The sequence below is a fragment of the Scardinius erythrophthalmus genome (assembly GCF_964197995.2).
Source record: "Scardinius erythrophthalmus genome assembly, chromosome: 18".
Lineage (NCBI taxonomy): Eukaryota > Metazoa > Chordata > Actinopteri > Cypriniformes > Leuciscidae > Scardinius > Scardinius erythrophthalmus.
This window is the reverse complement of record NC_138238.1, coordinates 28,923,924-28,947,656: the sequence shown is the minus strand read 5'-3', so window position 1 is coordinate 28,947,656 and position 23,733 is coordinate 28,923,924. Positions and strand designations below refer to the sequence as shown.

The following is a 23,733-nucleotide window of genomic DNA, read 5'->3' as shown; positions in this document are numbered from 1 at the left end:
GTGCTACATATGTGAAATATGAAATGTATATCAATATAAAATTACTTGAATTTAACAAGCTGGACTTGAAAGTCTTTTTCTGTAACTCACTGAAGTATGTAATTAGGCATGTGTGGGGAAAGTTTATATAGGAAAAGTATGGACTCAATTATTTTCATACACATTTTCAACAGTGCAATATTTTACATTTTAGCGATTGATGATGACACAAATAACTTAAAATTGTGAGGCTTGTTAAGGTGTGCTATCACTACTTTGTTAATATAAGGACTAGGGCAAAAAAAATAAAACCATGGGTCCTTAGCTATATCTAGAGAACAGAATGTCTTGGAGACCTGTGGATGTGCTCTTCTACCCATTCAGCCACCCAGCAATACCTTAGCATAATTTCTTTGTGGCACGTGTTGAACATACCAGAAAACATGCAAAATATGTTATGAACTTATATCAACACATACAATTGAAATACAGTAGTCCTTTATGAAGAATCACAAAATAATAAAGACAACTACTCACAGTGTCTTCCATTTGATTAAACGTGGGAAGTCGACACATGGACGCTACAAAATGTCATTAATTTCATCTTTGTACTCTTTTAAACTAACACAAGCTAGCACTCATCAACATGGGCATCTATTATTATGATCTCTAGAAGTTTGTTGTTTAATCTCATCCGTTTCTTTTTGGATTGTAAAATAACCTACTAGGCCAGTGTTGCCTACATGTGAACCATCTAGTGGTAATTTTGTAAGCTATTTTTTAAATTTAGTTTTCTGCCAAATGTCCTTTTCAGTTTTCATTTTTTGTCGTCCTGTCCTGTCCTGTTTTTTGTTTGTTTTTTTTAGTCAAGTTTTAGTTGAAGTCTGGGAATTTTATTCTTGTTTTATAGTCAATGAAAACTAGTCATATTTTAGTCATGGTTAAGCTAAAAGTGAAATTCTTAATATTAATTCCAAATTATGTTAATAAAATTATGTTTTTCTATTAAAACAACAGACTTTGTATTGTCATAGAGTGGACGCATAAGTGCATTTATTCTGCAACCACAGTGGTGATCCATATTTGGATTAATTACAGTTCATCACTGAGAATGTTTGATCACAGACTTGGCCACAACAAATAGCACAACTGCTCATGAAGGAACACAGACTGGCTGTATTACTCTTTTATTTGAGCAGAATATCACAATGGAGATCGTTAAACTCCAACTTACGTATGTCTGTGTTTTCAGATCATCTGCATTTTTTCCACAGTGTAGAGAAAGCATGTGTGCATTAAACTTGACATCTGGCAACCCCAAACATGAAAGCTCGTGGAGGCTTGATAAAAACATTTTTCTTTTCATTTTCCGTGAAGAATATAGGGAGAGGTTTTGGTAAAGTAAAAAAATTTTAAACTATATTTTAGTCTCATCTTGATTCATCAACAATTGTCATGGAAACAAAAGTTGTATTTTAACGCTTATGTCAAAATTAACACTAGGACCGGCTACTTTGTGCAACAAAAATGAAATAAAAATCACATGTGAAGGTTGAGCATATGCACAGTTAGAAAACCATGCTGCTGCTCGCATACAGTAAGATCTTACTACTAATGCTAATCATAAAAGATTTACATCACGCGCAGTGTACGCATACCAGGGTTGCCAAGTCTGCGGTTTTCCCACAAAATTAGGCTTTTAAACTGTTGACATGGGTTGATTTTTTCCTGCAGGTTAAAGGTTTGACATTGACATATTAGACTAATTGTATTTGTTGATTGAAATGCCGGTATTGAAATATTTTATCCATTCTACCAATGATTTAACCGTGCTAGATGGGTTGTTATTCAGAATTGGTGACCCTGAAACATACCCTAATGTATTCATAAAAAACTAAGTATTCTTTGGATTTTACTAGCAGAGCTGTTGGCCTGTTACACAGCAATCGCTGTTAGTGTGAGATGTGTATTGCGAACAGAGGTATAAAGACAGTGATGTGTAAGACATGAGTCATCGTCAACGAAGAAAGAAGTTACAATAAATCAAAGCTACATATTAATTGGAAACAGCCACTGCATGGTTAGGTAAGTTGCATTGCTATTGAGACTAAAATGTGTGCAATACTGTAAATGTATTAAACACTGTGTTTATGCTCTACTTAGTGTGACTACTTGAGTATATTTGCCACTACTTCAGTGTGACAAACTGTGATGCTGACAAAGAATTGGTCTATTGAAACTGTTGAAAATGAAATAAAAAAAATGGCAAGAAATGGTGTTATTCGGAGTAGTATTCATAGGAAAAATTAGGATTCAGTAAGATTATTTTGTAATTGCATCAGTCACAAATAATCAAAATTATCAAGGTTTTTGTAAAACTTCAATTGCTTTTAAATCCTTTATTAAGGCCATTTAGTCCTTAATGTGAAACATTCCCAACCTTTCACACTAAATCCTTTTGCACAAGACTATAATGTTAGTCTTCATCAGAGCTGCTGTCCTCAGCTTCAGACACATCAGCGATGGGGAACCTCAGGATGGCCGCCACTCCACTCAGCTGATTCAACTCTACAGAGACAAATCGCACCATTTCAGACAAATCCAAACGACCCACATTTTGACGATCCAAAATAACTCTCTCTGAAACAAAGACTTTGAAAAAGTAGCTTACGTTCTCCAGATACATGCAGGCTTGAGAACATTCTTAAAGGAAAGCAGGAGGGAAAAAAAAAGTCAACAATATTGGTGAGCAAAGAGCAAAGTTTTTCCCATTACGCATATAGAACTATAAATGCATGACATTACTGAAATTGAATTGAAAATTCATATGAATACCTGACAGTTCCTCCATTTTCCTTTACACCGTCTACAAGTCGAACATACCGGCTGCGGGTGGCTATGTCTTGATGTCTATCATGAAGAAGAAGAAGAAAAAAAAAGAAGAAAAAAAAAGAAAAAAACATATTCATATATGAAGTCATAAAAGGTAAATAATGAATTTGTTACTTTCAAAAGTACCTGAATAGTTTGTCACTGATCAATAGGATGTCAATGGCTAAAGCTTCACTCGCTCTTTCCACATGAGCCAATCTGTCCAGAAAAAAAGCTTTATTAATGGATGAAAAGACTGTTATAAATAATCATGTATCAATGTCATTGATTAACCGGAAACGCAAATGTGTTTTCTCATTCAGGTTGTGTGTAATATTAACAGGAATGACTCATTTAAATGGTAATTAGTTTGATCACCCATAGAAAGCTCGATCAGGCTCCTGTTGAAGCATCTTGTAAAAGTCTTCCAAAGCCTTTACCTCTCCAGCAGCCTAAAACAGAAAAAAACCCTCTCATAGCAATAGACACTACACTGTGCTTACAGAATGCTACAAGCTTTATATATGTAGATGTACAAATCCAAACTTAGTCACCTTGGTGTCAGACAATCGAGCCGTGACTGCTGGATCACACAGCACTTCTGTAGAAGTAAAATCTCACATTTATAATGTCACTTTAAAAACTGACATTTATTTCTAAAAGTTGATTAAATAAAATCCTCAATATACATTGCAGCATCACCTCTTTTCTCAGAGTGTCTGAAACGGTTTGATAAAGGATTCAGTCACTCTAAACCCCTCCTTTCCGAGAGCTTACTCTGCTCTGATTGGTCAGATGGTCCAGTCTACTGCTTGCAGTGAGTGTCAGAAACGAAAGGTCACTGTGCCAGGCTGCAGCTACAACTACAGTGTGCTTGAAGGCAATGCTTTAAGTAGACACCGTTTACTTTAGCCAATGAGGACCATAGGCTGGCATTATGCAAATTTGTAAGCAAGACTGGAGTTACTAATGACTTGTTTCAGGCAGTTCATAATCTGTTCTTTCTTTTGGCAGACAATAACTCCATTTATCACGCATATGATCTTTGAAACTTTGCAGACCCTTTGCATTCAACAACTGCTATATTACACTACATGAAAGGTAATAAAAAACAAATTCTCCTTCTCAGTATAAATCACGTACAATCGTGGCCAAAAGTATTAGCAGTGACACATTGTGTGTTTCGCAACGTTTGCAACTTCTAATGATCCAGGAGCAATTTGGTGATGATCTGTACATTTTCCAGCATGATGGAGCACCATGCCACAAGACAAGAGTAATAATAAATGAAGTGGCTCAGAGATCATAACATTGAAGTTTTGGATCCGTGGCCAAGCAACTCCCCGGATTTTAATCCCAAAGGGAAGTGGACAAGCAAAAGTTCACAAATTGTGATCAACTCCAAGCACTAATAAGGCAAGAATGGATCACCATCATTCAGGATTTGGCCCGGAAGCTGATATCCAGCATGCCAGATTGAATTGCTGGGGTTATAAAGAATATGGGTCAACACTGTAAATATTGACTCTTTGCATATATTGAATGGTTTTCCCAATAAATGCATTTAAATTCACTTTTACATTGTTTTTAACATAAATATGTGTCTTCAGTGTGTGTACACAACCACCCTATTATGGTAAAAATCCTTCCACTCCATTTGCCACATCACAATGGCATGGTGACATCACAATGTAAAAGGCTCTGCCCACGACTGAATCGGTATTAATAGCTCAGCTCCTCCCCTGAGTGAGCCATACACGGCAGAGTTACGCTGCAAGTGACTTCACATTATTGAATGCTATTATATTCATTAAGATATTGATTTAAGAACATAATGTCTTTTCATGGCCTCTACCCTTGTACCATTTATAACTGCTGCTATAAACCATGACAAGCCCATGATAAGCAATTGTGAAAATTTAAGGTTTTGCACATCCATACTTTAAAAGGTGAACAGAGGATTGAGGGACTCTGACCTTTGAGAGAATACTTGTGTCCGGATGAGGAGTGCACCAACATGAATTTGGATCTGTTCTCCAGAAGAATTTTGCAGTCTTGTCTTACTGCCTCTTTAAAGAGGTATGAGATGAACTGATCTTTCACAAAGCCTGGACTGGCCACCAGAATACACTTCACCACTGAGAAACACATACATTTATTTATTTGTTAATCTAATGTATATTCTTATCTGATAAAAAAAATAAAATAAATTACCATCAAAATTGAAGTGTCTCAGAATGCCCTGCATGACAGCCTCATAAAATCGATCTAATGCCTGAAATAGAACACATCAGTGTCACTGTATATAACATGGGTCTCATATTTTTGAAATATATATGCAGTAATTTCTATATACATTGAACCAACTACATTTGTACAAAATGTGCAGTACACAGAGTACAATGCAACCAGAATTAATACCAGCAGTGACAACATCTCGTTCTCATTCTTAGATTCTTAACGTTGAATTTAAAATGTATGGATTCAATGGATAAAAATAAATATCACATTTCTGGGTTCTCAGAAGAGGAAGCCGCATAATTGGTTAAACTTGAGAACGGAAAACTATAGCAAATACAATTTTTCCATTCCCATTTGCTCCAATTACAAATGTAAAAAAATAAATAAATAAAAATCCATGATTGCATTTCCACAATTCTCCGAAAGAGTAAAAAAAGTGAGATAAATTGATTACAGCAGTCATAAGAGAGAATGTCAAATTCACCACTCCCTCAGCAGCCGGTTGAAAAAATAATCTAAAAATGTACTAGTTTTTCATGGCAGACTAGTTTAATATAACTAGTTGTGATATATATCACAAAGAAAGTATAAATTGAAGACGTGCGAATCAAATAATAAAGCCTGTGGCGAGATGTCTATTCCACAATCAGCATCACTCCTGACAACAACAACCCACTGTTTCTTTTAGCAATACACATAAATATCGAGCTGAATTATTTCCAGTTCTTAAACCCAAACCAAAAAGAATGGGCCATATTTTCTCTCTTAGCTTTTTCCTTTCTTTCTTTTTAAAGAAAAAAACTTTTTTTTTTACCAAAATAAGCATGTTGTTCATGATGTTTCCCTTTGTGTTCTAGTTCAAATTTTCTTAGGTTCTGTTTTTCGTTTTTCTTCCTTGAAACTGTTTAGAGACCCGTAGGCAGTAGGATGTATATATACAGTATGATAACATTCAATTTCACACAAAGCTATTATACATTCAAGCTGATATCCCTTGGTAAAGTAAGAAGTATAATTTACATTGATCTACAATAAAATATAGGGAAATATGGATTTGGGTGACCAACAGCTTCTAGCTACCCAACATAAACAAAAACAGTCATTTTTATTTGTTAAATATAATGATAAACACTGTCAGATTTATTGTTGCAAAGTTTTATCGGTTCACCTTGTCATGTTGAGCACAACTGCCTTTCCTCTTGCGGGGAATGGTGACCTCAACCTTTGCCCTGAGTAAGGTCATGGCTGGAGTTACGAGAACCAGATTGGCCAGGCCTTCCTGCATCACGACAGCAGCCACATCTGCTTTTTGAGCGGGATCACATGCCTGCTCTATAGATCAGGATTCAAACAAACTGGTGATGAGCTGGATCAGATTCATCAACTTTTTAACATACTCATAGCTGTCCTATGCCATGCATTGAAAATGAACGGTGACTGCAGTTGTCAAGCCAAGATACTTTGTCGAATTACAACTACAAAATGTGGCACTGTTACTCATATAATAAGGCAAAGACAACATGTTTAAACAGGGATCATGTTTCTTAATGTGGTGTCCTTATGAAGCACACACGCCTGTAAATGCTCACATACTAACGTGCATAAAAATATTATTTTCACTTTTAGGTCATAAGCCCGGGACACACCAAGCCGACGGTCGGCCGACTAAGTTTTCTCAGTGTGTTCCGCACCGTCGGCTGAAGTTGGTCCTCGTCGGCTTTTTTTGGGCCAATTCGACATGTTGAATCGACGTCGGGCCGTCAGTGAGAGAGAGAACTCTGGTTGGCTGTTCAGCTTAGTGAACGAGTCAGTGCACGAGAATAATAGCAAAACAGCAAGCAAAGAAGTCAAAACGGTACAGATAGAAGGCTGTTCTAATGTTACGCCATCTTACCGAGTGTTCCTTGGCGAATATTTCAATATTAACATGAGCGGAGTGGAATAAAGAAAGTGTTTAGCAGGATTGATATTCAAAACGGTAAGCATGCACTGCTTTGTTTACGGTTTGTGTATCTGCAGCGTCGGTTTCTCTTTTTGAGTGACGAATATAAATGAATATGTCTTCAGAAATAGACAGTTGTCTCATTTACAGGCAGGCGCAGAATGCGCATTCTAGCTGACAGTTGTCTGTAGTTCTCTTGGTGTGTTCAATGCAGCTTTTTCCCCCGACGCAGGCGACAACACAGCTGGCTTTCATCAGCGCTAGTTCTTTGGCGTCGGTTTGGTGTGTTCCGGGCTTTACCCGCACTTCTCTTTGGAGTGATGTGGAAAGAATTAAAGGTGTCATGACATGAGAAATCAAATTTCCATTGATCTTTTGACATAAAAAAATGTATTTGTACCATTAAAACATCCTCCTCATTAGAAAGCAGAGCATTTATTTATTCAAGCTTAAAGAAGCTTAAAGAAGCTGCAGCTTAAAAATGTATCATTTAAGACAGAGGGCCAGAATGAAGGTTGAAAATAATTGTTTCGCCACATATATATTTTGACATTATCAGTGAACCTCAAGAAACATATTAAAATAATTTTAAAAATCCATGTCACAACCCCTTTAAAGTCCTCATTTACCATGACAGCAGTAAAAAGTCTCTTCTGCTTTTATATCTAAATAATGGCAATCAGATGTACTTTTGCTGACTTTTAAAACGATATATTAGCAAAAGGTAATTTAGAACTTGAGGGTCAAACGTGGCACTAATAGTAAAAGTGATCACCAATGGAATCATTTAATTTCGGGCGGGAAATAATGTAAAGAGTGAGTGTAGACTCGCTTTTTTGCATTACAAGGGTAGACGGATGAGAGGCATGTCCTAAGTAAATGCAAATAGGCAGGACAAATAAAATAATAATAATAATTCTTCAGCTTGATAGACATGATCACCATCCATTTTCACTGTAAAACTTTCTTCTTCACAACTTTTGTTTCTAAAGTTGGGTGTCTACATGATGCTAAAATATTGTAAAATTTCATTACATTTTTTTCTAAATTTCAAACATTACCTAGTATGTAAAATTGTTATTAGCTAGAAAAGCTAATTTTACCCCAAAAAATACACAAAAACAAATACCAACACACTACCTATTCTGTCCAGCACCACAGTGTCCCAGACTTTTTTGGCGAGAGTGAACTTCCTGTTGAGCTCCAGCTCAATGGTATGATAGGCACCCATCTATATAATGACACAAGACAAGAAATATGACTTTGATTCCAGCTTTCACATTTAGACTAAAATAATATATGGAATTTATCCCAAGGATCAATGCTAATTATAAATGGTATTCCCCTTATTATTCAAATGTATGAAGAATAAATTATATTTTAGGTGCAAAGTTAGCACTATAGTTATGTAATTTAAGCATACAATTTGTATCATAAATTGCTATCAGGCAACAAACTTTTGAAAAATGAAAAATAAAAAGTTGAAGTTAAATATTTTAGAAAGTACTAGGCTAAACCATTATTACTGCACACTGACCTTCACATACTGGTTCTCCTGGATGTTTGTTCCTTTGACTCTGAGCTGACAGGCCTGGGAATCAAAGTCTATCGTCTCCACACATAAAGTCAGGGTGGTACGCACACGTGAACTTCCCACACTCCCCGTGGAGGACTCCGTCTGCACTTTCCTGTTTGTGACATAAGATTGTTTTCATCATTGAACTTATGGAAAAAATCTCTAATATTAAGTGTAATAAACCAAGACTGTAAAAAAGAGGCAGACCTGATGGTTGAGGCTCTGAGGCTGTCGCCCACCTGCAGCAGGTTGTAGGTGTGCCACATATCCTCTGCCTCATCAGGTATTAGTGTCACCTGACTAAAAGAAGGAAATTCAATATCAATTGTTGGTAACAAATCTCCATGTTTGTGTTGTCACAATATTATATGTATATGTATATATATATATATATATATATATATATATATATAGGTTTCTTACCCTTAATGATAGATAAGATGATAAGTAACAATATATTTCAGGTTGATGTGTTTGTTTGTTTGTTTGTTTGAAATTGAATGCAATTATAAGAACTTCTATGGCTATTTCATAATGAGTCTGACCACAATTCAATAAAAAAATTCAACCCAAAAACCACAGCCCGCTTAATAATTTTAGCATTCGATATTCTGATTCACTCAGAATCAGAAATACAATAAAATACTTAAGTGAGGTGGTCGGACAGTGCGCTCTGGCATAATTTAATGTCATAAAATATGTTAGTGGCAGTGCCATTGTTTTGTCTCAAGATGCACACCAGTCTTTTTCTCTAAGGCACGTTTATAAAAGCCACTAAATGTCCTAATTGAACTAAGGCCTAATACTGGCTTAATCTAAGCCCGGTCTGTGAAACCATTATGTTTGCTTGCATTATCACAATTATTTGACGTTCAAACGGAAAGTGCTAGAAAGTGAAACCCCTATTTGTAGAGTCTAAATATCATTATTCTCTAACACAACACTGCAGCTCAAACCTGAGGCGTATTACTCTCTATATACATCCGCAAAGGACTCGCCCCATACGGTCAAAATTGGGCGCTACAGCAAAGGCAATATTGTGTGTGAAAGTGAAACATGCCAAGTTTGTCAACAAAGCACCGGGTTGAGCATTGGCAGCATTTAGAGTATATATTGTACAGACTGCGCATTCCGAGTCAGTTCGACCATTTAAAAAGCACCACTGTACTATCATGTTTTTTTATTTAATAGCAAGTACCCAGGTATTGTCATATGACACCATCACTGCATCACGGTACTGCCATAGCACTCAACTCGGAAAGCCCACATGATGTCCAAAAGTGCTGTAGAGATTAACACTCACCCGGCATTATCCTTCTCGATGTCTTTATGTACCAACTTCATGGTCAAATAGGTTAGCTATTCAAAAACAAAATACATATTTGATTGCGAGTGTCCTAATCCATTTAATCGTCAATTTTGGCGACGTTTCCGCATCAGCATTGGCACATTCTGCCACTTTGGAATGAATCAGACGATTCGAATTGTCGCTTTCTGATTTGCGTCATCATTGGCTAATAGATTCTTCTTCTTCTGATTTTTAATGGCGGTTGACAAACAACTTTTTAGTGTGCATTACCGCCACCTTCTGAAATAGAGTGTGGATCAAAATGGCCTACTTTACCCGCTTCAAAATAACTAAATAAATACATAAAATAACTAAATAAAACTATTAATAATAATACATTATTATTCACATCATTATAAACACAATTTTAATAACTGTTTAATAACAGTTTTTTTTCTCCAAAAAACGAAATATTGCTCTATACCCCACATGCCCTGAATTCAGTTGTAATATAATTTCAAATCTATTTTTTCTTGACTAAGCCTATCTTTCAGAATCATCTTTTCCTGCTTGTACCTAGGACAATTAATAATTACATGTTTATTGACTCTATAATATTACACTGCTCACACAACCCAGTTTCATGTTTCCCTATTATTTTAAGCATACTATTTAATCCAGTATGCCCAAATCTCCTTCTCGAAATGATGTCCTCTTCTTTTTTTATTTCTATTATATTCTCTCATTCCCTCCTACCTTCTTCTGGAGACTGTAGAACATTCTCGCTTTTGTTCCCATATTCCACTCCTCCTGCCACTTCTTTTTCATTTCTGCTTTGATTATGCTTTTAACTTCCGCCTTACTATAATTTACTGCCATATTTAGGCCTACCTGTTTTTTTTTTGGTTTGGTTTTGTTTTTTTTTGTTTTTTGCTTTTTTTCACTTTTTGCATATTTGTCTGCCAGTTCATTTCCGACCACTCCTTATCTGGCTGGAATCCAGATAAATTTCACTATTACTACTTGATTCTGTAAACAGTTTGGGCTATTTCCAACATAATGTCCTGTCTTGCTTCTGACTGCATGTTTTTGAAACTGGTTAGCGCACTACTTGAATCTGACCCTATTAACACTTTGCTTGGCTTATTATTTTCTACCCACTGAAGGGCTAAAAGAATGGCCAACAATTATCCTGTAAACACGGACAAATTATCAACTCTTTTATTTAACATAACATTTAATTCTGGTATAATGAACGCAGCTCCTATTATCTGTTTTTAAAGCATCAGTGTATATCTTAATAAACATAATATAATTTTCCTCTAGATATCTAATAACCTGAATCCTGTCTATAATTCTCTCTTTTTTCCACTCTAAACGATGCATATCTACCCCTAAGGTGGGACACTAGATAATGGCACAGTGGGGCTTAACGTTATATTCCCAATGCCTATCTCATTGACTGCATCATTATCCAACCAAAGCTCTTAATCTGTCGTCTTTAATTTTCTTGACAAGGTTGTAACACCTTCCGAGTCGGGTGGCTAATACCGTAGATTCAATACTTCCGTAGGTTGAAGTAGCTGTATGCACTATTGTCATTATTATTATTATTATTATTATTATTATTTTATTATTTTTTTTGCAATAAAAAAATACTTCCGTAGGTTGAAAGAACGCTGTTTTATATATTGAATTTATTTAACAGTATATTTTATGAATAATTAGCAATCGGTGTTACTAAATAAACTGTCCAAACCATACTGTAAAAAGGTCCAACCTGAGACAAGTTTTTACATCGCTATCTCATCGAGGGTTAATATCGTTGTGTTTATATTGTTGTGAATCTGAGATTCATACATTGGTGATTCATTGTGGTTTCAGTTTGATTATTAACAATTAAATGTAGGGAAAGATTGACAACCAGGCTATCCTATTGGCTCTTCGGATGTGGTATTTGAAGCGCTCGTCATGAGCCGAGAATAACCAATCAGACACCCGCCTTAGTGTTTACCCCGCCCCATTCAGTGTTTCCTACTCAGCGGTCGTGGTGCTAGTTTTCCTCATACAACGAACTACTGAAGGTACCATTCGCGGCAATAACAAAAACTCAGGAATACTATCAGTAGTGGGATATTTTATAAAGTCATTTTTATAAGTTATTACCGTGTATTTGCATCGGGTGGATTCCGAGGTCGTCTTGTTCCTGGCTCTGTTAGCCGGCTAATCTCCAGCGAGCGACAAAATGGCTGAATCGGACAAATTAAACATCGATTCGATCATCCAGCGCCTTTTGGAAGGTAATACGTTGTTTTTATTTTATTATTATTATTACAAATTGTATCGTTTTATAATGTTCAATAACGGTTAAGCGGCTGAAAGTGTATGATTTTATTTGTTCAATATCATCTCCAATCGAACATATTTGTTGTAACTATGTATTATTATGTATAAATACGTAACACTATCAATCCAATTCAAACATTTATTTGCATCATTTCCATGTGTATTACATGTAATCCGAACAAAACTTCAGCGCATGCGCAGTGCGTCAATCGTCGCGTTCAGGTTCAGAAACGGAGGAAGCCACAAAGACGTCACTAGTGCAGTGTTGTGCCACATTTTGACTTCCTGTCAGAATAATATCCTCCTCATTAAGACTGCTACCTGAATAACAAGTAACTTAGAGATGGAAGAAATGCCTTTGACAGTGAGACAGCAGTCTTGATGAGGGCATAGTCATAGTACGGTACCATTGCCTGCTGTTCCACCATTGTGTTTTCTTCTGACCAACACTGACACACACATGCTTATTAGTTCAAATCGGGGGAAATAAAGATCTTTCAAGTGTGTAAACTGTTAATCATTATATCAAACAGAAATTTAAATAGATATTTCTTGTATGGGTTAAAGAATTCAGAAATTGGGAAACGGAAAGAGCTGTATCTACCTAAATATCAGGCTAGAGCTGCACAATTCTTGGTTTGAGAACCACGATTCTCCCATTATTCTGAATAGACAACTAAACAAACAAAAAAAAAACAACCTGGAATTTACTAGAGGTTCTGGCAAAATGCTAATTGCTGCAGTCTATTTAAAAATATTTAATTAAATTTTTTTTTTCTTTACACGCTCAAATATGTATATGTATTCACAATGCTTTTATGCATATTTTTTTAGCAATTACAATAGTAAGATTAACCTTTGTGTTTTATTAATTTTCAGTGAAGGGCTCAAGACCTGGTAAAAATGTTCAGCTAACTGAGAACGAGATTCGTGGATTGTGTCTAAAATCTCGGGAAATCTTCCTTAGCCAGCCGATACTGCTGGAGCTGGAGGCACCACTCAAGATTTGTGGTAAATTTCTGCTAAACCTTACCCTCTGTTTTGATTTTATATTGTTCAGATGAAGCCAACTTAGAACAAAATGTAACACTTTCTCTTCCTGCAGGTGATGTTCATGGTCAGTACTATGACCTGCTCAGGCTTTTCGAGTATGGAGGATATCCACCAGAGAGCAACTACCTGTTTCTGGGAGACTATGTAGACAGAGGCAAGCAGTCTTTGGAGACCATCTGCCTGCTGCTTGCCTACAAGGTCAAATATCCAGAGAACTTCTTTCTTCTCAGAGGAAACCATGAATGTGCCTCCATCAACAGGATATATGGATTTTATGATGAATGTGAGTATGCTTTTTATATAGGTGGATGTTATGACCAAAAGCTTATGTCACGGTTGGAATAATGGTGAACCATGCTGGCAAAATGAGTCGGTATGCACACAGGCTAGTTATGAGCTACAGGCAAAACAAGTGAAATATGTACATTTTGGTCGAATTTTAGGTTTTCACAAAAAATGAGTTCATTAAGCCTTCGTCTAAAGCTCCAAATAGCAATTAAACGTCTAAAATTATCTTTATTTGTACGTTTTCTGAGAGGTGTACCTTCCTAAATCTTTCCTTTGTTTTAATAATCCACAATCTCTTCTCAACCACTGGTGCTTCCCCTCAGCACAAGTTTGGTATCGTTGTAAAGTGCAGTATTCCAACTTTGTGAATATTCATAGCGAATTCTCACTGGCATGAGTCTGAACCAATGAAATGTGATTTGATGATCTGATAAACAAAACCAGCCTGTTGTAAAACCAGTCATAATAATGCCTTTTGATGATTAATCAAAATACCCTGCGCGGTGGCGCACTGTGCTATCATGGAAGCGTCCATCCTCTGAAAACATGAAAAGTAATCAAGTGTTTTGTCGATATATGCCAGCTTTGTAATGGATATGGATGATTGCGAGAGTTCTCTGTCTTTAAATGGCAAAATGGTCCATGTCAATTGCTTCGACAAGATTCACAGAGCATTTAAATTAAATGCTCTGTGAATCTTGTCGAAGCAATTGACATGGAACATTTTGCTCAACATATTAATGACTACCGTACTTCAGTGATAATGTGCCACTGCCTAAACAAGATGGTTGTGGACATTAATGTAGCAAATCTTAAACAATGGTTAGGCATGCCATGGGCACAATATGAAACTGTCATGAATATTAAAATGAACTTTGCTACCGTAGCTGTATTGATCACTAATAATCTGGCCACACATCCATGCAAGAAAAATCATGAAAATTCTTTCACAGAATTTAGTCTTTATATATATATATATATATATATATATATATATATATATATATATATATATATATATATGAAGAGTTCAGATGCAAAAGCCTCTAAGTGCCATCTGAAATTTTCTTCTAGAATGATCATTTTTATCAAGCTCGTATATTTAAGTTGAGTAAATTCACTTAAATGACAATTAATAGGTAATTTTAATTGCCATTTAAGTGAAATAACTGAACTTAAATATACGAGCTTGATAAAAATGATCATTCTAGAAGAAAATTTCAGATGGCACTTAGAGGCTTTTGCATCTGAACTCTTCATATATATATATATATATATATATATATATATATATATATATATATATATATATATAAATATAAATATAAATATAAATATAAATATAAATATATATATATATATATATATATATATATATATATATATATATATATATATGTTAACTTGTTAACATGAGATGGGTAATTTGTTATTTGATGTTATTGATATTTTGTTGCATAATTTTGCTACATGTCTTGCCCTTAACCAGTGACACATTTAACCAGTGACACATTTCTCATACTGACTGCTAAGCAGAAAGAATCAGTTGGGTAACAATGTTAAATATTCTTCATATAAATATTTTCAATAAAGTTGAACATATATTTTCCCTGTAAATTTAGGTTTTGACTTGGTGTGTGCCACATTTGGTGTTATTTTAAGGTATGGTTGCTTGGTGATTTTGTTTTGGAGCCTTTAGAAAACTTTAACTTAATTTTTGCTGACTCAGGTGTAGCTCATTCATTTTTTTTTTGTCTGATTCCAACAAATCGTACATCATTTTGAATGAGAATGAGTAACTTTGCTCACTCTGACTCAATCTGCCAGCATGGGTCACAATTATATGTAGGGTCAGGTGCATCTGATACAATGGCACAGGCCACTGTCTCCAGGTAGTGTTTTCCACCAAGGAAGAAACCCAATGTGTAAAACATGGAGTTACAGAGTATAGCTTTAAAAGCCTGATAAAACGATTTAAAATATAAATATTGCATAAGCATTTTTATCTTATAAATTACACTATACAGCATGTTATATGGCTTACATGTGTGGGAGGAGGGGATTCTAGTGCACCTAGGGCTGGGCAATATGTAAAAAAAAATGTTTTCTTAATATTCGATTATATTGTCTACCCAGGCCTCACCCCTAGTCTGAGACGGCACTGCCGATATACACTGTAATTCAGCTGGTTTATGAAAAGTTAAAACTTTGTTTTACTTTTTATTTAAATCAGTAAATATTCAGAAACGGGTGCAGTTACATAGGCTGCTACCATTTTATTTCTTCCAGTTTAACTTTTGTTAGAGTGCCAAACAAAATAGAATACTTGATATTATTTTTAAAATGGGAGAAATCACTGCCTGATACAAATTTATCGGCGGCAGTTTTATTTATTTTTTCGTCTCCAGAAATCAAGATGTGTAATCAAGAAAAAATATTTGGCAACTTTTGGGAATTTGGGCATTTGGGAAAGCAAGATGCCCTGCTATGTTCACTTAATTTTCTGTGGTGCATAATCTATAATATTTATGTGGACAGATGATTACAGCGTTGCACTACATTTGTAATGGAAAAGCGTTTGTAGACCAGATGTCAAAGAAATATGAATTATCATAATATTAACTAATAGAATTAATAATTCATATTAGAATAATAATAAATTAGTATTATACCTTTCTGGCTTCTTTAAAAAAACAATGTGAATGTACTGTGGAATAACAGTTAAACAGCTGTTTAAGTCCACTTTAAAGCTCAGGTACTTTTTTGTTGTATTTTTTTATTTTACTATGTTCAGTTTGGTTGCCGAAAAGGGGTTGGAGCTCTTAATTTTGCTCTCAAAGTACACAAGATTGATGCATTTAATTTTAAAATGTCTGTACATGCACATGTTTTTTGGCAGGTAAAAGGCGGTATAACATCAAGCTTTGGAAGACATTCACAGACTGTTTCAACTGCTTACCTGTAGCTGCTATTGTGGATGAAAAGATTTTTTGTTGTCATGGAGGTATGCAATTTTTAAAACTTTTTTAGCACTTTTTTTTTTTAAGCATTTTTCCACTTCATTAACTTTTTTGTGTCTTCAGGGAGTAATTTCAAGAACATTTTTAGTGTTGCTCTTATTTTAAGATCAGCTCTGCACTGCCATAATTGAAGCTAATTGATTTAATCTAATAGTAATTTTTTTTTTCTGGAATGTCTACACAAGGTTTGGAGAATCTTTGCAGACAAAGATTACCTTCAACTTCATGTCTGGAAGAATTAATTTGTGGCATTTTGAAAATGATGAAATACCACATTCTCTTAATGCTTTTGTATAACAATGTTTGTATATACTTAGAATTTAAAATGTTGCAGATTTCCTAGAGAGTAGGTCTGACAAGAAGGTAAAGTTGAGAGTCGTCAGCTTAAAGAACATATGAAATATTGTATTTCTGCAAATAAAATGGGAGCATCTATAGAAAGAACCTAAAATGGATTCTTGGGGAACACCACAAGTAACTGGTACACAAGAGGAGGAATGATTCTCTGTTCTGACCTGAAAAGTTTTCTCCTTTAGGGCCACTACAACCCACTTTAGGGATAAAACCCTGGAACCACCCACTCAAGAAACTTTAAAGAAAGTTCTGTGCCATTTTTAGCTTTTTATTTATTTAAATTTTTAGATGTTTAAATGTTTGGATTCTGCCTGCCTATCGGAAGTTTGAACTAAATGTAAATGTAAAGCTAAAAAGTGAGTGAGAATTTTGAGGTTCACTAGACATTTTCAGGAAGGTCTGTAGGAGCTATACTATGCAGGAAAGTGTCTCTCCAAAAGCAGGATTGGACACCCCTAATCTTAATTATCTAAAGCCATTCTTAACTGCGGGGATCTGTAATTAAGCAGTGGTGTGTCTGTTGGTAAAAGTTACAGAAAAAGGTTGTCACCTTGTGAATAGACCTTTATCATAGAGTCATGTTGCGTTCGGTGTGAATGGTCCTTTAATTTCAACAATTATTACATTGTCTTTAATACACATAAATGTTAAAACTTAAATATTTTCTAAAGAAAAAAGATTGGTCAACCACACTCAAGACTGTAAGTGCTGGTAGTTAGTATTGATTAGTTGGTTGTTGGACTCACTGGTTGACCCTAGTTATGTGTTAAGGTCTTCATCTTACAGCTCTGTGTTGTAAAGCACATAATAGCTTATTTTCCTGTAAAATGTGTATTTATCACATGGACGGGTTTGTGAAATAGTCAGGGAATAATGGACTTTAGGTTCTTTATACTAATCTGTGTGAAATTCAAAATATTTCTTCTAAACTGCAGTTGAACTGTTCTTCACCCAGGTCTTTCTCCAGACCTGCAATCTATGGAACAGATTCGGCGTGTGATGAGGCCCACAGACGTTCCTGATCAGGGTTTGTTGTGTGATCTGCTCTGGGCTGACCCTGATAAAGATGTCATGGGCTGGGGAGAGAATGACCGTGGAGTCTCTTTCACCTTTGGTTCTGATGTTGTGGCCAAGTTCCTCCACAAACATGACATGGACCTCATTTGCCGGGCCCACCAGGTTGGTCATTTAGTTAATTGAATGCTGTGTCATCATTGTGACGGATACTGTGACGCAGATTTAAATTCTTATTCTACACCTCATTCAAAGAAAGAATAATTTATGATGAAAATGATCTTCATTAATTATCCAGAAAGTGGGGTTTTCCTAAAGAAATAAGAGTGAAGAGATGAGGGAGGCTAGCCTCGGAAGTAAGAGCGTTTCTATGGAATAGAATGCATTTCTATGGAATTTACCCATTGTGACTTTAAGCTTTACACCTTGTGGATATTCACTAGAGAGATCATGTTTGTTATCCTTGGATGTTCTCTACACAGGGAAAAGTTGAAGCACAATTGAAAAGAACTTCAAGATTCACAATTATTCCAAAACCACCTCCTCTGAAACCCCGAAATGAGAGCTCAATCGGCCCTATTTCCCGATCTCTTAAAGCTTCCCTCGATCTTTCACTCATTCATCGACTTTTTTCAGATTAATCAGCTATTGGTATGGATTTTTGCCGATAGTTTGCGTCCGTTGCTGGAGCGGCTGAGAAGAGTGCACTGTCATTGCACGGTACAAAAGCAGCCTCTAGAGGTGAAATAAAAACTGACACCTAAATCACTGACGCTTCGTTGTGTTTTTGACACGCAAGGCTGCACAGAGCAGGACACTTTAGATGCAGATTTAAAACAGACAATGAAATGGTATGTTATACAGACTAGATTCTGCAATATTGGAGAACAGCAGTATGTTTGCCGTCGAGTCTGAGAGCATTACTAGTACCCCAAGTGGCTAAAACAATGTAACAAAACACGTAAGCCCAGACCAATTGTTTAATGTCATGATTGTTACCATCTATTTGCATTGGTTTATACCCATCTGGTCACTTATATGCAGTCTTTATGCAGTGAAGTTGCATATTTAAAGGTAGTGACATGAGAAAAGAAAACCGTATCGTCATGCATCTGACAGAAACCTAAACAAATCAGAAATTTATCGAGGCCTTCATAGGGGATTGTCTAGTAGACACTGTCTCTGCTGCCATTCAGCAAATTTAAAAGCAAAGTGATGGTCATATGCCTATATTAACTGTAAAGCCAAGCTTCTAAGGTTTAAAATGACACCTATTTTGTGTTGGTTAAGCAAGTGGTTAAGTAATGTGATAACTTGTTAGCGCCCCCGCTTTAATTTTAAGAGGTTAAGGTTATCAATTAAAGCAATGATCAATTATGACATCCCTAGAACCCAAAAACACTGGATCTTGGTTGAAGAGCAATATTTCAAGGGTTTATCATAATTTACAGACCCTTCGTTAGTAGACATTTTAAGTTCAGATCAAGTTGATTGGTTTGCTGTTAGACCAGTGTTTCTCAACTGGTGGGTCGCATCCTATAATTGGGTTTCAAGACAGTTTTGAGTGGGTTGCGGATTGTGCAGTCACAAACAACAACTTAATTCGAAATGTTTTTCTGATGCGAAACTTATTTTGAAAGTTGTACATAAATGCTGTTGAATTCGGTCAGGCGCAGTTTAAGTAAAGAGTGGCTGAGAAAAATGCATTGTCCTGATTCAGTATCTGCTGGCATATTTGATGTTGTCAGTGTCATTATTCAAACGTTGTTTTTTTGTTCTTGTTTTTTTCATGCAGTGTCATAGTTACATTGTCAGTTAGCATGTCATCATGAAATTACAAAAAAAGTACCAAATAAATGACGTAACTGGTAAGTCGTGTGTTAGCTGGGAAGGATTTGCTGCAGGTTTGATATTCATTCTATACGGATCGCAGCTTAATGGTGAGGAAAATGTTGAATCTTTGTCATAGACTGGCATCGATTCCACAAACTAGAATTATTTAAATGGTTTTAATGTTGTCCTTTGTTGATTGAGTAGGATGCATTCTTGTATGTCAAGCTTTTGAATAGCATTTGTGAAGCTTAAATCTTCTGCTCTCTGAACAGGTGGTAGAGGATGGCTATGAGTTCTTTGCAAAGAGGCAGTTAGTCACACTTTTCTCCGCTCCTAACTACTGCGGAGAGTTTGACAACGCAGGAGCTATGATGAGTGTCGACGAGACCCTGATGTGCTCATTTCAGGTTTGTATGCGCTCTTAGTTTATAAAACTGCTCACCTTTAGACAAAATTCACGGTTTTGGGGAGTTTCCTGCAGAAAATCGATGAAATGTAACTATTGCATGCCACGCCAAATGACGAGACTGGGTTTGTAGTGCGATTTGCAATGTCTTTTTGTTTACATGGGCAACAAAATCTTTTATATATCATGAGCCTCATTACTCATTGTACCTGCTTTCTCTCTCTGCTCTGTCAGATTCTGAAACCAGCGGAGAAGAAGATGCTGTCGTATGGTGGTGCGGGAGGATTTGGATCTGGTAGACCTGTAACTCCGCCACGAAACGCAGCCAAGGGCGGCAAAGCCAAGAAATAACATCAACTACTGCAACACGCCTATACATCCTGTCCATCATTCTACCTCTCCTTTTCCTTCTCCTCTTCAACTCCAAACACCAAATCAGTGCAGGGTTTTTTTAGCTGTCTCCATCAAGACGAGACTGCTGGCAATTGAGCGGTCATATATGTGTGCTTGACTGAAATGCCCTTGTGAAGCGTGTTGGTTTCTATGTGAAACAACAGTGTGTATTTGTGGAAAATGGTTTTGTTGTGCGAGTTTTTCTTCACTTTCTCTAGTAACTGCGCACCTTTTACTGCGTTTTTAGCTGTTCTGGTTGATTTTTCCTTCCAATACATCTTCACGTCTTCAGCCATAACGTGATAATCCTTTTAAGGCCATTTATTGGACCTACAACACCATTCTCGTCAGACCAAGCCTCAGGGTCCAGCTTTTGATCCCCGCTGGGGACAGACTTTTCCATTCCCCTCTAAAGCAATCTGAATGGAGGTGATTGTGCAAATCACTGCCAGTCTCTTTAATGTGAAGCTTTGTCCAAGTGCGTGTCTGTTTACAGTAGAGTTATTGACGGCACCCTGCACATTTTGACACATACCTATTTTGGCGCATTCTTTGCTTCTTTAAACTGCACACTCAGGTAGTATTTAGCCTGGCCTGTGGAAATGCTCTGTTTGGCTTTTTTTGGGGTGGGAGGGGATGTAGGTTGTTGTTTTATTTTTTAGGTTAAAATCATGCACGATGTGCAAATAATACCATGTGTGAATGTCTGCAAAGTGGGTGCCATCGCTGTTTCAGTTTAAAATGCAGAAATGCACTGTTCACTGAGTGATTGTGGCTGTGTTCCAATTTAACTGCAAATCTCACTTTTTCTTCTTAAAAGGACTTTTCTTTTTTTTTTAGTAGTCATGAATTTAGCCAATAAAGTGAGAATCTGGTGCATATTTTGAGTTTTTATTTTGTCTCCATTAATGTGTTGCAACACTGGATTTACAGAGATTTGGATGGCTAATCGGAATGTGCTATCTTCTACACCAAGATGATGGCATGGAAAACTAGCACTAATTGCATATGCAATATATATCTATACTTAGTGTGTCAGTATTGAACTGTGAGCTAAAATACAAAGTGCAAAATACCACAAGACCAAACCAGTGAGGTCATGTGACGGAAGTGCTAAAATGTGGGGTTTAGCTGACAAAAATACATCATCCCTGCAGCACTCTATTCATTTGATGAATTAAAGCTCAAGTTTATTCTTGATGAAAGTTGTGCACCAATAGAATATTACAGTTAGGAAAAGAACATGATTGGAAGTTTTGTTTTTATTATTTTTTTTAGCAGAACAATCAGTAACATTAGATGTTTGTTGTTGCCATTTTAACATTTAAATAAATAGTTTTCATTCTGTCACCATAAAAAATCAAAATTGACTTATTTTTTTATGGAATATTTAGTATTTGTAATAAATGATTTATCTGTGCAGTGCACATCATTTAAAAAAAAAAAAGTGCTCTTGTAATCAAAATAATTTCCCCTCCCTCTTGCAATGCCATCTGATGCCGTTCACTGGCATGAAGGCAGGACAACCTGTCACTCACATGAGATCACAGCAAATGACAATAATGACCCAAAGATCTAATAAATTCCCAATAGACGGGTATGTAATGTACTTTTATTTTTAGGGTACCTTTAACAACTTACAATAACCCTCTTTCAGTCACCACTAAAAACACTATATGGCCTATTACATTGCACAGATGAATGGAATCCAGCTATTTTCCAAACTGCTTGCCCTATGGGGATGCTGTCTCCCAGAAACTCAGGCATAATGCAGCTGAAACACCATGAATGGATTGCCAGTCCAACACACATAAAATAACACTCTGCGGGGTAATGTTTCCTTATTTACCCCCATACATTTTGTGGGTCATTACATAGGTCCATGGTGCTGTAAACCTATTCTTTATTATTATTAAGCCTTAAAACTGTTTGGGCATCATAGAATGTATATTGCAAAGATCCTAAACATTGTAGATTGGTCCCACATCCCCCCACCCCCACTCAGTCATACGGTGAATGTAATTTCACCAAGTACAACATGTTCCTAGATCAACATCTTTGTACAACATTCCAATCAACCAATCAGATTTAAGGGATAGGTTTATATTTAATGTCAGGCTTACAACAAGAGTTAGGTGCTTCTACACCAGTCTTATTCATCTATCATTTCCCTCTGATTTTAGTGATAAGATATGGGTAGGATTACGTTTAGGGATATGGATAAGGTTAGGACTATGTTTTCAGACAGGAATATTGTTCCATGATGAACAAAAGATGTCGTCTTGGCAAAATCACTGCGACCTCTGCAGTACATAAGGTGTCTTACACTAGGTGGTGCTATTATAATACTTGGTCCTGTCCAACCTCTTTACCCAGGTTTTTGCCCATGGCTCTTTTTCTCTGAATCCTTGAGTCAGTCCTTGCAATGTATATACATTTACTGCCATTTATCTATTTGCATTACCCAATAAATGAGATCCATTTCACCTTAATAATAAAAAATAAAAAGAGTTAAAATAAAAAATTAAGAGGTTTTTTTGTAGACTCTAAGGTAAGAACTGACTTTTTTTTTGTTATTAATTCATTCATATATCAGCAGCTGCCAGGTTATTTTCAGAGCTATGTGATTATTTTAATTTCAGTTTTGTCAATTTACACTTAATTTAACTGATATTGTCACACGTGGTATTGTTAGATTTAATGACATCATCGGAACTTGCCATACCTTGACTTTTAGTGAATTCATGCCATTGCTATCAGGTAGTGATTTTGCAGGAACCTTCCAAAACTTTTTGGATTTTGGACAGACTCATGAGGCAGCATAACAATTTAATGATCTTCAACAAAATAGAGAGAGCTTTTCTCAAACCAAGCAAAATTATTAAATTACTGCAATATTAATTTTTCACTAGATATAACATCAAAAGTGGTAAAAGTTACAGACATTTACACACAAACTGACCACCAACCGCAACATTCAGGTAGTTACCATGCTTATTTTTTAGTTCAACTGTCATGGAATCAAACAGTATATTGGGAGATCATAGGCAGGGAAGGATGCATCAATGAGATGATGGTATCTCAGCAGACAGGATGTGACAAGATCATTGGATTCAGACGTGCCTTGTT

The 23,733-nt window shown here is 36.0% G+C and overlaps 2 protein-coding genes across 2 annotated transcripts; one reads left to right on the top strand and one right to left on the bottom strand.

Annotated features, from left to right (window-relative positions):
- Nucleotides 1-105: 105 nt before the first annotated feature.
- Nucleotides 106-10,226, bottom strand: pelo (pelota mRNA surveillance and ribosome rescue factor). Its single transcript, XM_081392448.1, has 13 exons — nucleotides 9,913-10,226; nucleotides 8,817-8,909; nucleotides 8,571-8,721; nucleotides 8,174-8,264; nucleotides 6,260-6,423; nucleotides 5,065-5,125; nucleotides 4,827-4,988; nucleotides 3,405-3,451; nucleotides 3,229-3,302; nucleotides 2,998-3,069; nucleotides 2,815-2,889; nucleotides 2,651-2,682; nucleotides 106-2,547 (listed from the first exon to the last, which is right to left on the bottom strand). The coding sequence occupies exons 1-13, from the start codon at nucleotides 9,951-9,953 to the stop codon at nucleotides 2,456-2,458; spliced, it is 1,155 nt and encodes a 384-aa protein (XP_081248574.1). The 5' UTR covers nucleotides 9,954-10,226; the 3' UTR covers nucleotides 106-2,455.
- A 1,655-nt stretch (nucleotides 10,227-11,881) lies between these two features.
- ppp1cab (protein phosphatase 1, catalytic subunit, alpha isozyme b) lies at nucleotides 11,882-21,483 on the top strand. The gene is made up of 7 exons (XM_081392445.1): nucleotides 11,882-12,197; nucleotides 13,123-13,254; nucleotides 13,349-13,579; nucleotides 16,484-16,588; nucleotides 17,914-18,137; nucleotides 20,078-20,212; nucleotides 20,446-21,483. Exons 1-7 carry the CDS (start codon nucleotides 12,143-12,145, stop codon nucleotides 20,560-20,562), a joined length of 999 nt encoding a protein of 332 aa, XP_081248571.1. The 5' UTR covers nucleotides 11,882-12,142; the 3' UTR covers nucleotides 20,563-21,483.
- Nucleotides 21,484-23,733: the final 2,250 nt, after the last annotated feature.